At 46.3% G+C, this 14,966-nt stretch overlaps 2 protein-coding genes across 4 annotated transcripts in view; one reads left to right on the top strand and one right to left on the bottom strand.

Annotated features, from left to right (window-relative positions):
• SLC25A25 (solute carrier family 25 member 25) overlaps nucleotides 1-1,236 on the bottom strand; it is a 50,706-nt gene extending 49,470 nt beyond the window's left edge. For both annotated transcript variants that reach the window (XM_063144900.1, XM_063144902.1), the window contains exon 1: nucleotides 895-1,236. In XM_063144900.1, coding sequence (XP_063000970.1) covers nucleotides 895-1,218 — 324 coding nt within the window. In that variant the 5' untranslated portion in view covers nucleotides 1,219-1,236. The remainder of the gene's footprint in view (nucleotides 1-894) is intronic.
• Nucleotides 1,237-2,093: 857 nt separating this feature from the next.
• On the top strand, nucleotides 2,094-14,343 carry NAIF1 (nuclear apoptosis inducing factor 1). Of its 2 annotated transcripts, none has more exons than XM_063144909.1 (3): nucleotides 2,094-2,154; nucleotides 5,041-5,699; nucleotides 12,914-14,343. In XM_063144909.1, the coding sequence occupies exons 2-3, from the start codon at nucleotides 5,189-5,191 to the stop codon at nucleotides 13,381-13,383; spliced, it is 981 nt and encodes a 326-aa protein (XP_063000979.1). In that variant the 5' UTR covers nucleotides 2,094-2,154; nucleotides 5,041-5,188; the 3' UTR covers nucleotides 13,384-14,343. The 2 variants fall into 2 exon arrangements, with proteins under 2 accessions (XP_063000979.1, XP_063000980.1); XM_063144910.1 differs by having other exon boundaries at nucleotides 2,100-2,129.
• Nucleotides 14,344-14,966: the final 623 nt, after the last annotated feature.

Raw genomic sequence — 14,966 nt, 5'->3', positions numbered from 1 at the left:
TTTACTCTAAGTAGGGCCCGCCACACATACTAAGAGTAGTATCCAATGTTGGTACTAGAGTGGACCCATTGAAATGAATGGACATTAACTAGCCATGAGTAAAGGATTCCCCATTCATTTCAATGGGTTTACTCTAAGTAGGGCCCGCCACACATACTAAGAGTAGTATCCAATGTTAGTACTGGAGTGGACCCATTGAAATGAATGGACTTTTACTAGCCATGAGTAAAGGATATCCCATTCATTTCAATGGGTTTACTCTAAGTAGGGCCCGCCACACATACACAGAGTAGTATCCAATGTTAGTACTGGAGTGGACCCATTGAAATGAATGGACATTAACTAGCCATGAGTAAAGGATTCCCCATTCATTTCAATGGGTTTACTCTAAGTAGGGCCCGCCACACATACACAGAGTAGTATCCAATGTTGGTACTAGAGTGGACCCATTGAAATGAATGGACTTTTACTAGCCATGAGTAAAGGATATCCCATTCATTTCAATGGGTTTACTCTAAGTAGGGCCCGCCACACATACACAGAGTAGTATCCAATGTTAGTACTGGAGTGGACCCATTGAAATGAATGGACTTTTACTAGCCATGAGTAAAGGATATCCCATTCATTTCAATGGGCCTACCACACATATGCGATGTCAATCCTATTTAGACTGTGGGTCTACTCTAAGGAGGCCTAACACAGAATGGTTGTGTGTCCTGGACCCTACATAGCGAAGGCCCATTGAACTGAATGGGGACTTGAGCAGACCCATACTCTAAAGAGGGCTTCATTCGGCTGGGTTCCACCCAGCGGGGCCGAGGGAAAGAGGCGGGGCGGGGCGGCCCCGTCCCGAGGGGGGGGGGGAAGAGGTGCCGGGGCGGGCTGCGGACTCACCCACAAGTCCCTCTCGGAGCGGTGCAGCCCGAGGCGCTCCAAGCCGACGGCCAAGTCGTGGACGCAGAGGGCTCCGTCGCGGTTCACGTCGAGCTGGAGGAAGAGGCTCTGCAGGCGCCGCTCGTGCTCCACGAGGGAGGAAGAAGAGGAAGAGCCGCCGCCGAAACTCCCCTCAGACGCCACCGCTGTCGATGCCGCCGCCGCCACCGGGACCGGCCCGCTCGGAGAAGCCGCCGTCGTAGCGCCGGCGCCAACGCCTCCACACTGACACAGGACGCCGCTCACCACGGGGGAAGCCAGCGAGCGCCGCGCGCCGCCCGGCATAACCGCCTCAGCCGCCCTCACGACTCGCCGGTAAATGGCGGCGCGCCTAACGGGACGAGCCGCTCTCGCCCTTCCCCCCACCTCCCCCACACGCACACAACCGGCCTTGCGCGCGCCGCCCGCTGATTGGCTGCGCTCGAGTGACTCAGCCGCCGCGAGGACCAAACCGCGCACGTGACTCGCCTAGCTAATCCGGAGGAAGGGTGGCGGCGAATCATCAGGCCAAGGGGCGGGGCGAAATAATTTCGTTATTTTTTTTTTTTTTAAATAGGGGGCGAGACAGAACGAAAGCGGTGACGTAAGGAAGCACGTGGCACTCTTCCCTTCTCCCTCCGTCTTTCGCCCGACTCGTCGTCAGCACAACTACGCTTGCGATGCTGTTGAGGTGTGGAGGGGCGGGGCGTCGCCAAGCGTCGCAACCAATGAAAAGAAGGGCAGGGTAGGGCGGCGGATAGCGATTGGAGAAAAGGATCCGCGTTTGCTATTGGCCAGTGAAATGACATATGAAGAGCCAGTAAGCGTAAGGCAAAACTAGCCAGGAGGCAGAACTAAAAATTAGATTGGCAAGGAATATGAAGGGTGGAGGCGGGGGAGAGAAATAAAGGGTGGGAATTTGACAATTGACGGACACGGCAGTTACCCAATAAAGAACAGGAGCAACGTTCGCGTTCAATAGACAGACAAGAAGTTGGCACCAATCGGCTTGAAACTGTCAAACTGACAAAGGAATGACGGCCTTCTACCGACGCCCTCGAATCCGAAGCGAACCAATAGCAGCGGAACGTTGCCCAAAGCGGGGGTTGGAACCCGGCACCTGATAGGCAGGAGCGTGGCCCAATGAAGGGGAAAGGCAGGAAGAGGCTGATTCTGGAAGCCATTACGCCACTGCCGCAAGCCACAGGCCCTCTTTGGTGCGGGTTTCGCCGGGTAGCCGGGGTACGCAATTTGCGTATCTTTCTTCGTCTGAGGGGAAAGAAGGGGGGGCGGGGAGTCGGGGCCGCTTCTTGGGTTGGGGGGTGCAGAGGGGGTTCAACCCCGCCTGAGGCTGGCTGGACACCAGGCAGCTCCTCTCCCCTGTTAGGCCCCAGGCCTCGGGCCCTGCCTGCGTCCCCCTCAGCTCCCCGAGACCCCCACCCACAGCTCCCCCTCCTGTGGCGCCCCCGTTTTCCCTTCCCTTTCCTGGCCCCTCCCTTCCCCCACCTCTGGAAGCCACATCCGAACTGAAATTGCGCATTTCTCTTTCCCCTCCCCCACTCAGGAATTATATAGGAACCGAAATGACGTCATTTCTTGCCCCTTCTCTCAGAAATTAAATAGAAATTATATAATCTTCTTGCCCCTTTCCCTTTACCTCAGAAATTAAACTGAAATTCCGCCATCTCTTTTTCTTGCCCCTTTTTCTCTCTCAGAAGTGAAATTGACATTATTTTTCTTAACCCCTTTCCCTTCCCTCAGAAATTAAATTGCGTGGGTTGTATTTATTACCTCTTGCCCTTTCCCTCTGAAATTAAACTGAATTTCCGTAATCTCTTTTTCTTGCCCCTTTTTCTCTCTCAGAAATGAAATTGACATTATTTATTTTTCTTAACCGCTTTCCCTTCCCTCAGAAATTAAACTGTGTGGGTTGTATTTATCGTCTCTTGCCCTTTCTCTCAGAAATTAAACTGAAATTCCGTAATCTCTTTTTCTTGCCCCCTTTTCTCTCTCAGAAGTGAAATTGACATTATTTTTCTTAACCGCTTTCCCTTCCCTCAGAAATTAAATTGCGTGAGTTGTATTTATCACCTTTTTCCCTTTCCCTCTGAAATTCCGTAATCTCTTTTTCTTGCCCCTTTTTCTCTCTCAGAAATGAAATTGAAATTATTTATTTTTCTTAACCGCTTTCCCTTCCCTCAGAAATTAAACTGTGTGGGTTGTATTTATCGTCTCTTGCCCTTTCCCTCAGAAATTAAACTGAAATTCCGTAATCTCTTTTTCTTGCCCCTTTTTCTCTCTCAGAAGTGAAATTGACATTATTTTTCTTAACCGCTTTCCCTTCCCTCAGAAATTAAATTGCGTGGGTTGTATTTATCACCTCTTGCCCTTTCCCTCTGAAATTAAACTGAAATTCCGTAATCTCTTTTTCTTGCCCCATTTTCTCTCTCAGAAGCCCCTTTCCCTTCCCTCAGAAATTAAATTGCGTGGGTTGTATTTATTACCTCTTTCCCTTTCCCTCTGAAATTAAACTGAAATTCCGCAATCTCTTTTTCTTGCCTCTTTTTCTCTCTCAGAAGTGAAATTGAAATTATTTATTTTTCTTAACCGCTTTCCCTTCCCTCAGAAATTAAATTGCGTGGGTTGTATTTATCCGCTCTTGCCCACTTCCCTCAGAAATTAAACTGAAATGCTGTAATCTTTTTTTCTTGCCCCATTTTCTCTCTCAGAAGTGAAATTAAAATTATTTATTTTACTCGCCCCTTTCCCTTCCCTCAGAAATTAAATTCTGTGGGTTGTATTTATCGCCTCTTGCCCTTTCCCTCAGAAATTAAACTGAAATTCCGCAATCTCTTTTCTTGCCCCTTTTTCTCTCTCAGAAATTAAATTGTATGGTTTCTTTGTGCTGCCCCACCTCAGAAATCAGATTTAAATTATCCTTCTCCTGCAATGTCATTGAAAATAAAATTGTTTTTTCTTTGCCCGTCTCCTCCCTCAGAAATTATATTGAAATTTGATATTATAATTTTGTAACTTCCTCACCCTCAGAAGTTATACTGACACTTGAAACTATATTTCATTTTTGTCTGACTTTCCCTCCCCTGCTGAAATTGCATTGAAATTATACTTTCCCTCCCACACACGCAATTAGAAATCTCATTAAAACTTACATTTTCATCCTTTTGTTTTCCTCCTCCTGGGCTTTCTCATGTCCAAAATACTCTGTTGTCGGAGGGAACTCCTTTCTTTTAATATTCTTAATTAATGCCCACTACTCTAGAGATGATTGAACTTATAGTCTTATAGTGTCATCCTAAGCATGTTTACTTGGAAGGAAGTCTCACTGAGTTTACTGGAGTTTATTTCCAGGTAAATGGGCATTGATTTGCAGCACAATCCTAATCTTGTTTACTCAGATGTAATTCCCACTACACTCAGTGAGATTTACTCCTAGGTAAGTGCCTGCACACACCTTATATTTGTTACTCTAGTCCCTCAGTGGTAAAATCCAGCCCCCATCAGCAGGCACTATAGAGTTTTAGCTTCTTTCCCCCCCTACTAGTATTGCTATGACCTGCCTCTTCCTCCCAGTGTCCCCTGCCTTTCCTGTCTTCTCGCTCCCATGCATGTTGTTACCCTTTAGAGCAGTGGTCTTCAACTGGTCCAGACACGAGACCCACCTCGGACTTCCAACTTGCAACATGGGACCCACTTTCACAATTTTCTCCATGCCCAGCATGGTGGCAACCACTTCGTTGCGACTCATCTGGACTGATCTCACGACCCACTAGTTGAAGACCAGTGCTTTAAAGGACATAAATGCTTTCTGCCTTCCCACTTGCTCTCCGTATTTTGAACCATCTTGCCCCCATCACCACTAAAAACCCTTTCCAAATTGTTCTTCAACAAAGTGGATGTATTAAAGCTTTCAACCAACTTCAGCTCACCATGTACCAAGATGTTTAAAAATCTTTTTGCCCAACTTTTGCCATTTGTGGCTTTGACCCACACTTTTGAGAGTGTAGATCTCTTATTAAATCATTCCAAGGCGACTGCATCCTGGGGTGTTTTTTTTTTACCAAGACCCTGGTTGAATGTAACCTTACCAACTCTCCCCTTTCATAACAGGTCCCTGCCTTGGCCAGGAGGCATAACTTCATTTCTCATCCCTTCCTGGAGTTTGGCCTTTTCAACTTGGATCCTTGCTCTTTCCCAGGCATTTTGTCTTCACCTCAAGTCCACAACACCCACCTTGGCTTGGGCCCCGAAACATCCCATGGCCATGTCATCCCCCCCGGCGCCGCCGGCTAAAAAGCGGAAGATGAACTTCTCAGAACGGGAAGTGGAGATAATCGTGGAGGAACTTGAGCGGAGCAAACACCTGCTTATCAACCACTTCAACGCCGGTGTGTCGCTGGCTGCCAAGGCCGCTGCCTGGCATAACATCCTACGCCGGGTTAACGCTGTTGCCACCTGCCGCCGGGAGCTGCCCGAAGTCAAGAAAAAATGGTCCGATCTCAAGACTGAGGTGCGGCGCAAAGTGGCACAGGTCCGGGCCACGATGGAAGGAGGTGGCGACGGTCAGGATGGAGGCGGTGAGGGCCAGGATGCTGAAGATCCCACAGGCGCTGCAGCTGCCCCAGTGATACTCACTCCCATGCAGCAGCGCATCTGTAACCTGCTGGGAGAAGCCACCATTATCAGCCTGCCTGCTGGAGACTGCACTGCTGCAGATGGGTCAGAAATACCGATTACAGCTGCAGCCACTACTGTCACCCTGACTCAGAGTAAGTGTGTGTGGTTTCTTCCCTCCCCACAATTTTATTTATTTATTTATTTAAGGATTTTTATGCCGCCATTCAGCCAACAAAGGCTCTCACGGCGGCTTACAAAAGTATTTCTTGACAGTCCCTGCCCACAGGCTTACAATCTAAAAGATATGATACAAAAGGAAAGGGGATTGGGAGGGAGGAGGGGGAGGGGGAAAAGGAAAGCAAATGCGCAGAGGGCGTGTTGCCTGCTCAGAAGTGTTTGGCTTGATGGGAGCAATTACCCAGTTTTAAATCTGCCTAATACATGGTAGTGCATCGGGTGTCACATATGCAAATATGAGAATTTATTTATTTATTAAATTTATATACCGCCCCATAGCCGAAGCTCTCTAGGCGGTTTACAGAAGTTAAAAACAGTGAACATTAAAAAGTATACAAAATTTTAAACCATCAAGAATATAAAAAACATCCATTTAAATATCCATTTAAATAACAGTTCTGGGGTCCATTAAACAAACAAACTTAGCATATGCTGTTAAATGCCTGGGAGAAGAGGAAAGTCTTGACCTGGTGCTGAAAAGATAACAATGTTGGCGCCAGGCAAGCCTCATCGGGGAGATCATTCCGTAATTGGGGGGGGCCACCACCGAGAAGGCCCTCTCCCTTGTTGCCATCCTCTGAGCATCCCTCGGAGTAGGCACTCGGAGGAGGACCTTAGATGTTGAGCGCAGTGTACATAGGTTCATGTCGGGAGAGGCGTTCCGTCAGGTATTGTGGTCCCAAGCCATGTAAGGGACAAGGAGGTTTGAACATATAACACCAATTCTGGCCCGTTTGCATTGGCTGCCTATATGTTTCCGGGCCCAATTCAAGGTGCTGGTTTTATCCTATAAAGCCCTACATGGCTTGGGACGCAATACCTGACGGAACACCTCTCCCGACATGAACCTACCCGTACACTGTGCTCAACATCTAAGGTCCTCCTCCGAGTGCCTACTCCGAGGGAAGCTCGGAGGATGGCAACAAGGGAGAGGGTCTTTTCGGTGGTGGCCTCCCAACTGTGGAATGATCTCCACGACGAGGCTCGCCTGGTGCCAACAGTGTTATCTTTTAGGCGCCAGGTCAAGACTTTCTTCTTCTCCCAGGCATTTAACACCATTTAACAACACTAAGTTTCTTTTTTAACGGACCCCCAGAACGGTTGTTTTTAAATGGATACTGTTGTTTTTATACTGTTGTTCTTATGTTTTAAATTTTGTATACTTTTAATGTTTACTGTTTTTAACTTTTGTAGACTGCCCAGAGAGCTTCGGCTGTGGGGCGGAATATAAATGTAACAAATAAATAAGTAAGGCTTTATAGGTTAAAAACAGCACCTTTCAGGGAATCTGTTTTCCTGAAATTAATGACGAAGAGTCTTGTGGCATCTTGAAAACTAACAGATTTATTGAGAACTAACAGATTAACTGGCATAGGCTTTCATGGAATAAAACCTATTTTGTCAGATGCATGAAATATTCTATTTAGACTACAGATGTATAGATATGGAGATGGGGAGAGAGAGGAATGCAGATCGTGGGGCTAAAAGGTCACAAACAGAAAAAAAAAATCCACCAAAAAACATCTCTGGCTGTATTATTTAATTATTACATTTCTATCCTGCCCAATAGCTGAAGTTCACTGGGTGGTTCAATATTATTGGTGTTTAAAAACACCAATTGGACAGGCTTAAAAAGTAAGCAAGCATTACAGAAAAAGCCAGAGCTCACTTTTTCAGATCCATGAAGTGTTTATACTGTAATGGGTTTAGTAAATAGAACTATCACTGTAGCTTTGACTTAAGGCGGTGAGTAGCAGCTTTTTTCCTCCCAAGGGATACATGTGGCAGTGGGTTGGGAGTGGCACATAATGGTGGGCGTGGCCAGAGGCACCAACGGGGGGACATGGCCACGGCTGGCATCCACTCTACCCCCAGCCTCCATCCCATTCAAACGCGTGCACAAGTATTGCAAACAGTCACACAAAAATTCATAGGGAGAACTGATATTTGGGGAGGAGAGGGTTAACCCTCCCTGCATATAGTTTTTCCCAGCATAATCACACACACACCCGCCTGCCCACCAAAAAGATCCTCTCAGCAGGCTGTAAAAACTTAGGTTTTCATGAGGAGGGGTGGCGTGAAGAGTTCATCCCTGCACACTGTTCTCTCTGTGAAAATTATGCGCTTCCCTGGTCCACTGAGCAGCTGTTTGGCAGGTTGGCAGAGCATGACTGTGGTGGAGAGAATTTGGCAGAGCCAGAAATGTGGGGCTGCGCTGAACCCCTCCAGGGGCTGTATGTGGCCCCTGAGTTGCCTGTATGTGGGATATGTGGAATAAGAGGAAGGACTTCTTCACACAGCGCATAGATAAATTATGGAACTCACTATCACAAGATGTAGTGATGGCCACCAATTTGGATGGCTTTAAAAGGGGGTTGAGTAAATTCCTTGAGAAGGCTATCAGTGGCTACTAACACTGATGGCTATGTGCTGCCTCCAGTATTCAAGGCAGTAAGCCTATATGCACCAGTTACTGGGGAACATGGGTGGGAGGGTGCTGTTGCACAGTGTCCTGGTTTGTTGGTCCCTGGCCAATGGCTGGTGGGCCACTGTGTGAACAGAGCGCTCGACTAGATGGACCCTTGGTCTGATCTAGCATGACGCTTCTTATGTTCTTAAGGCAATAACCAACCACAAAGGAATGCTAGAAGTCTGGGATATTCAGGCACTGTGTCTCCATGGGAGCTAATTGTTAGGCAATTGCTCTTGATACCTGGATCTTCTGGCTAGGACAAAAGCAGATCTTCCATTCCCTAGCTAAGGATGATCTAATCTAGGCAACTGAAAAGGGAGCAAAGGACACCATTTTTGAGTGAGGTGGAGGACCTGAGATCTTGGAGTTGCAATACTTTCGAGTGTTGGCTGCCTCCCTGTGGATATCCAATATGGGGTGGAGGGATTTGGCTATCAAACTGTTTACACTGAGCCTCCACCTTTGCTCAACTGATGTATTTGTAAATAAACTGAAATATTACAAAGTGCCATAAGGTTCCACTGACCTCCTTCCGAAGCCAACCAACCCTGGATAAATGCTGTGCCCCGGAGCATCTCACCATTCAGAAATGTGGGATGAGAGTAACATTATGTGTCTGCTGAAGTCAACTGTTGTCTGTGAAAAACTCCATAAATCCGTTAGCCTTAAGGTCCCGCAAGACTCTCTGCTGTTTCTGTTGCAATAGACTAAAATAGCTGCTCCTAATGAACATGCATGTGTGGGAGACAGTTGTAGTCTTTGTGATTGGGAGAAAGGTGGATAACTTCTGCTTAGAGACCAGGAGAGGTCTGAGTGGTGCTTCAGAAGGAATTAAGATCAGCATCTGGCTCCACTGCCCTGCCTGTTCCCACATACATTCTGCTCTTCTCTGCTTCTATAAAACAGCCATAACGAGAAACAGTACGTTGGGTGATGCAGAGTGCTGCTCCTCGCCACCCCCAACCCATCTTCCTGCTGGAATGTTTGATGAATGGGTTCCACTCATGTTTTTTAGAGAATGACTGATCCAGACATTTAGAACCAGCGAGCAAGTCCTATTTTCACAACTCCGATTTGCTTATTTATTTATTTATTTCATTATTTATTATTAATTACATTTCTATACCGCCCAATAGCCGGAGCTCTCTGGGAGGTTCACAAAAATTAAAAACATTCAAAGTATAAAACAACAGTATAAAACCGTAATATAAAATACAATATAAAAGCTCAACCAGATAAAAACAGCAGCAGTGCAAAATTACAAATTTAAAACGCCAAGTTAAAATTTATTTATAGACTGTTAAAATGCTGGGAGAATAAAAAGGTCTTCACCTGGCGTCTAAAAGCATATAATGTAGGTGCCAAGCGAACCTCCTTAGGGAGCTCATTCCACAGCCGGGGTGCCACAGCGGAGAAGGCTCTCCTCCTAGTAGCCACCTGCCTCACTTCCTTTGGCAGGGGCTCGCGAAGAAGGACCCCTGAGGATGACCTTAGGGTCCAGGCAGGTACATACGGGAGGAGGCATTCCTTCAGATAGCCTGGCCCCAAGCCGTTTAGGGCTGTAAATGTTAATACCAGCACTTTGAATTGGGCCCGGACCTGGACTGGCAGCCAATGAAGCTGGAAAAGGACTGGCGTGATGTGGTCTTGTCGGCCAGTCCCTGTTAGTAAACGTGCTGCCCTGTTTTGTACCAGTTAAAGTTTCCGGACCGTTTTCAAAGGCAGCCCCATGTATAACGCATTGCAATAATCCAAACGAGAGGTTATCAGAGCATGGATAACTGTAGTTAGGCTATCTCTGTCCAGATAAGGGCGCAGCTGGTATATCAGCCTAAGCTGATATGGGGTGCTTGTGACGAAGGTGTACTATGCTGCCTTCCACAGTGCCTGATTTTGTTTGCTTACATGAATAACTCCGTGTTTCCCTGCAGGCATCTTTTTAACACGGTGCACCTATTCTCTGCAAGTAACATACTATGCTCTGGAATGAGGAGTTTGAACTGTGGGTAGATTGTTTGCTGTTTCCATTTTTATTCCTGGAACTGACTATGAAGGCTGTGGGCAGGAGGGGGAACCCAGTGAAGCTAGGGAGAGAAACTATTCCTCTGCCCACCTCCTATCCTGGACGTTTTTTTTCATTTTTTCCAACAGAAAAATCTGAAAAGTTAAACTCTGGAAAAATCCTCGTATGAAACATCTTCTTGGGGCTGATTATATAAGCAAAACCCTGTGCTTTTGTTGCATTGGTGTGGTGGCAGCTAATCCCAATGGAGCAGCAAAAGCATGGAGTGGGGTGTGTGTGTTTTTTCCCCAGCAGCCAATTAGAAACTGAATTGCTTGATGTAGTTCTTCATGATTGCTCTCTGTCCCATTCCTGTGCCTTTCTCCCATCTTTGCTGAAACTGGGGATGAAGATGCCTGGCGTTTGGCTGTGTTTCAAAATGGAGCCAGTACAGTTCACTTTTTGGCTGTGTTCTTTTTGTTTACCCTCGCCTCCATTGTTCTGTTCCTCCTCTTCTATTTGTTGATTGTAAGTTTGTTGGGACAGGGGCCTTTCTTGTTGTTAGCATGTGTTGCTGGTGAGATATAAAAATAAAGAAAGTTCGTTTAACCGGTTGCATGAGCCATTCTGTTCAACGTTCTACTGGGCAGAATGCAACAGAATGGGAGGCTCCTGTGCCCTAACGCCCTATTGCATATGAGTCATGGGTGCATTTGTCATAGCTAAAAAATGAACACCCAGTTCTTGTGGCCATCCAGTTTTATCTTGCTGAAGGGATTGTTCCCAAAAGGTTAGCTTCTCCTTTCTTTGGAAACTCAAAAGCTGTCGAACTTTCCTTACCAAACATTGTATTACACACCAGTGTTACACTGAGGTTGTGTCTTGATTTCGAACAGCCGAGTTGCATCCAAGAGCACAACACCTCCAGAATTCTGAAGCGACCTCCTTCCAAGCCTTGGCTTGTGAGTCATTTGTATACTCTTGAGAAACATCACTGTCTCTCCTATACCTACTGCCAAAACTATTGCACTCTACAGCAGGTGTGGGCAGATTTTAGGCGTGTTTTGGATTCCAGTGTGTTTTTAACTGAGAAAAAAACAACTAAGGTCCACTAACTAGAGTCAGGTACAATATAATTTCTCAGGAAGGATTGCAGAACAAGGTGGCATTGAGCACATATTCAGTCGAATTACTTTCCGTACCAGAACTGGAGCTCCCTCAGACATCTTTTCACACACATCTACTCTGTCCTCTTTCTTAATTTCAGCAGCCTAGTTTTTGTTGTTGCTATTGTTAAACCACTGGGAGTCAGAAACTCTTGCTGATGTATTGCAGATCCCTTGGAGATCTTCCAGGAGATCCCAATCTACCCTCTGCCTTCCCCTGCTCTATATATCCCTATGCATACATATGATACTATCAGAGTTTTAAAAATCCAAATGCTGTGACAATGCTGTCAACATAAAGGTTCGGCTGGCCACTGGCAATCAGATTCTGAAGAGATCGCGAAACAGAGTTCTCCTCCCACATGCGCTGAGCTGTGTAATACCTGGTGCCACGCCTCTGCACTTACACACACCACGCCCTTCATTTATTCCGTGTTTTCATGGGGCGCAGCCGTGGGCATATGCAGAGGAATGTGGGAAGGAGAGCAGAACTCACCAGGAACAAGAGGATCCTTCCAAGGTCTCATTTTCTCCTTCCAAATTTGCTCCTAATTTTGCAACCTAACCCAGCCATTCTCCCCACCAACAGATAAGCCTCCATTTTTATACTGCTCCTCTTCATTCCTGTTGCAGGGCTGGGAATACAGTCCAGGTTCCTATGCACGAGCAAGAATGGGTTGGAGCCAGAGGAATAATCTGATCAGTATTACGGATAGAGATTCTGTATTTGTGGTATGCTAGTTATAGAAGACATAGCCCATTTTCTGTTGCATTGTACTCTCGGTGCCTGTTGTTGATAAGTTCTGTTGTTGTTTTAAATCTGACTTGTACCTAGAACAAGACTATATAGCCACAACAGGCTTATCTTGTTTTGTCTATTGTGTGTTCTGTTATGCTCTATGCTTTAAAATAAATACAAACTTAAGGCTGCAGCATTCAATCAATAGAGTAAGACTACAGTCCTGTACACCAAGCAGGATATTGCACTATGAAAGTGGTATATAAAAGGCAGGAGCCACACGACTGCTTTATGGCAGTATTGAAGTGCACTGACAACTGGTGTGACCCATTGACACATACCATATACCGCTTTCATACTGCAATATCCTGCTTGGTGTAGATCTGGCCTCACTTATCTGGGAGTAGTCCCATTGAACTAATTTGGGTTTATTTCTTAGTAGAAATGTGTAGGGTTACATTATTATTATCATCATCATCAATTAAAGCATTTATAAACAGTGAGGGTAGTAATATCTTAAGGGGGAGAATGCCTCCTCCCGCCCACCCCGGTCTCACCAGAGATAATGCCTCATCTGCAACGCTTATGGGCGTCATCTAAAATCAAAGTTTGCTTTTACTTTTAGAAGTATTGTTTTTACCCACATGCACATTTTATTGTTTATTGGTTTTACGTTCTATTGAAAGCTGGTGTATTCATATTCTGATGTATTTTTTTATGTACGTTACCCCGGCTCTCTTTCTTCCTAGTTCCAGCAGAGACAACGTACCATAGTTTGGAGGATGGTGTTGTGGAGTACTGCACCACAGAAGCCCCCACCACAGTCACAGCCGAAGCCCCCTTGGAGATGATGGCTCAGCAGGCGGAGGTCTGTGGGAAGCCCCAGGAGCTGAAGAGCAGAATTGCCCTGAACTCCGCAAAGCTTCTGCAGGAGCAGCGAGTGACTAACCTGCACGTGAAAGAGATTGCCCAGCACCTTGAGCAGCAAAATGATCTGCTGCAAATGATCCGTCGCTCTCAGGAAGTGCAGGCATGCGCACAGGAGCGCCAGGCCCTGGCCATGGAAAGGACACAGGCTGCTCTGAGCGCCCTCATCCAGATCCTTCGCCCTATGATTAAGGACTTCCGTCGGTTTCTGCAGAGCAACACACCCGCCTCGTCGGTGACCGGAGACCCGAGCCAAGCCGCTCAAAATGGACAAGACAGCATCATTCAATGAAATGAAGCCTTCCAGACACAGACTTGGTAGAGAGAACAAGCAGGGGGTATCTCCGACCTTGCCAGCGTGAGTGAACTGGTTCAATGCCTGCCTCTAGAAGCTGAAAGCCTCTTCTAGATTATACCAGGCCTTGCTTCTTTTAAAAAATTCCTTAAATGTGTACACATACAGCCTTTATTGGGCATACGTGACAAACTCGTAACTTAACATTGGGTTTTTAAAAAACCACACAAAATGATTGGAAAAAAATAGATTTTATATAAAAGAAAGCACTTTTTTCTTTATTGTGTGGAGAATTACCATTTCCAGGGTTTTTAGTTTAGATGGTGAGATTATATGATGAACACAGAAGAACTGTCAAAGGTAGCAGTTCAAAGGAGTCCTGTCCCTGGTAGAGGGACCCTTGATGGTATTAATTTGTAGCAGAGCAAATTCACTACGTGTTATGTTAAATACATAGTTTTACATTGGTGATTCTGTTTTAACTTTAAAGAGCAGCCAGAGGACTACAGTGTAGGAAGGTAGAGAGGAAGTTAACCCATTCACTCAAACAGGTAGACATACTCACACTCACACACACACACACACTCACAGAGCTGCTATTTGGCAGGGGAAGGAAGCAGCTGCCCTAGCTTGGGGGACGGATTTTTGTTTGGTTTGCACCACATGGTGAAGGGATTTTTTAAAAACAACAACAACAAGCCCTCTCTTACTCCAGTCCCGAGCCTGATCAGGCCTGTCTGCGACGGCTATTTCATGTTGTTGGCGTAACAACACTGTACCATTTTAAAAACCAACAACACATTTATCATAATGTGCAGTTTGTCCCAAGGCAAGGTACCTTTGACTCCTCCATAATTACTGCTGTCTGTATCCAGGGTCAGCTTACAGCCCCTTCGTATGTAGTGTCAGGTGACCTAAACCTACTGACGTTGGTCCATCTAGCTCAGGGCTGTTGATGCCAGAGGATTTGAACCTCTTTCAACCTTAGAAAGGGGCTGGGGCCAAAATACCAGCACATTTCAGCTTAAAGCTTTTACTGCTGAAAGAGGCATGATAAGCTGTAGGAGAGGCATTTTAACCTTTTAGAATGGGGTAAAAATGCCCCAAAGCTGGGACACCATAAAATGATAGGAAGTTGGGGTGGGGGGAGAACTGAAGTGGGCTGGTCTGCACCCCTGGTCTACACTGACTGGCAAGAGCTCTCCCAGGTTTCAGGCAGGGTTCTTTCCCAGCCCTACTCGGAGATGTTGGGAATTGAACCTGGAACCTTCTGTGTACAGACCATGTGCTCTGCCACTGAGCTGTGGCTTCCCTAATGAGAAGGTCCCCCAGTTCAAATATCACTTAAGAATGTAAGAAGAGCCCTGCTGAATCAGGCCAAGGGTCCATCTAGTCCAGCATTCTGTTCACACAGTGGCCAACAAGCAAGACAGGAGTGCAACAACACCATCCTGCCCATGTTCCCCAACAACTGGTGTAAATGTGTGTACTACCTCTGATCCTGGATGTAGCATAGAGCTATCAGAGTAGCATAGAGCCTAATAGACATATTTGTTTGATTCTGGCTGTAGTCAAATAAA

The sequence above is a fragment of the Elgaria multicarinata genome, chromosome 19 (assembly GCF_023053635.1).
Source record: "Elgaria multicarinata webbii isolate HBS135686 ecotype San Diego chromosome 19, rElgMul1.1.pri, whole genome shotgun sequence".
NCBI lineage: Eukaryota > Metazoa > Chordata > Lepidosauria > Squamata > Anguidae > Elgaria > Elgaria multicarinata.
Note: the sequence above shows the minus strand (reverse complement) of the source record. Positions and strands in the feature narration are given on the sequence as shown.

What these genes read in the sequence shown, in the direction of transcription:
- NAIF1 (XM_063144909.1), top strand. Translation starts at nt 5,189, where the DNA reads ATGGCCATGTCATCCCCCCCGGCGCCGCCGGCTAAAAAGCGGAAGATG. An exon ending in TACTGTCACCCTGACTCAGA is followed by an intron (nt 5,700 to 12,913) that starts GTAAGTGTGTGT and finishes CTTTCTTCCTAG; the next exon opens with TTCCAGCAGAGACAACGTAC.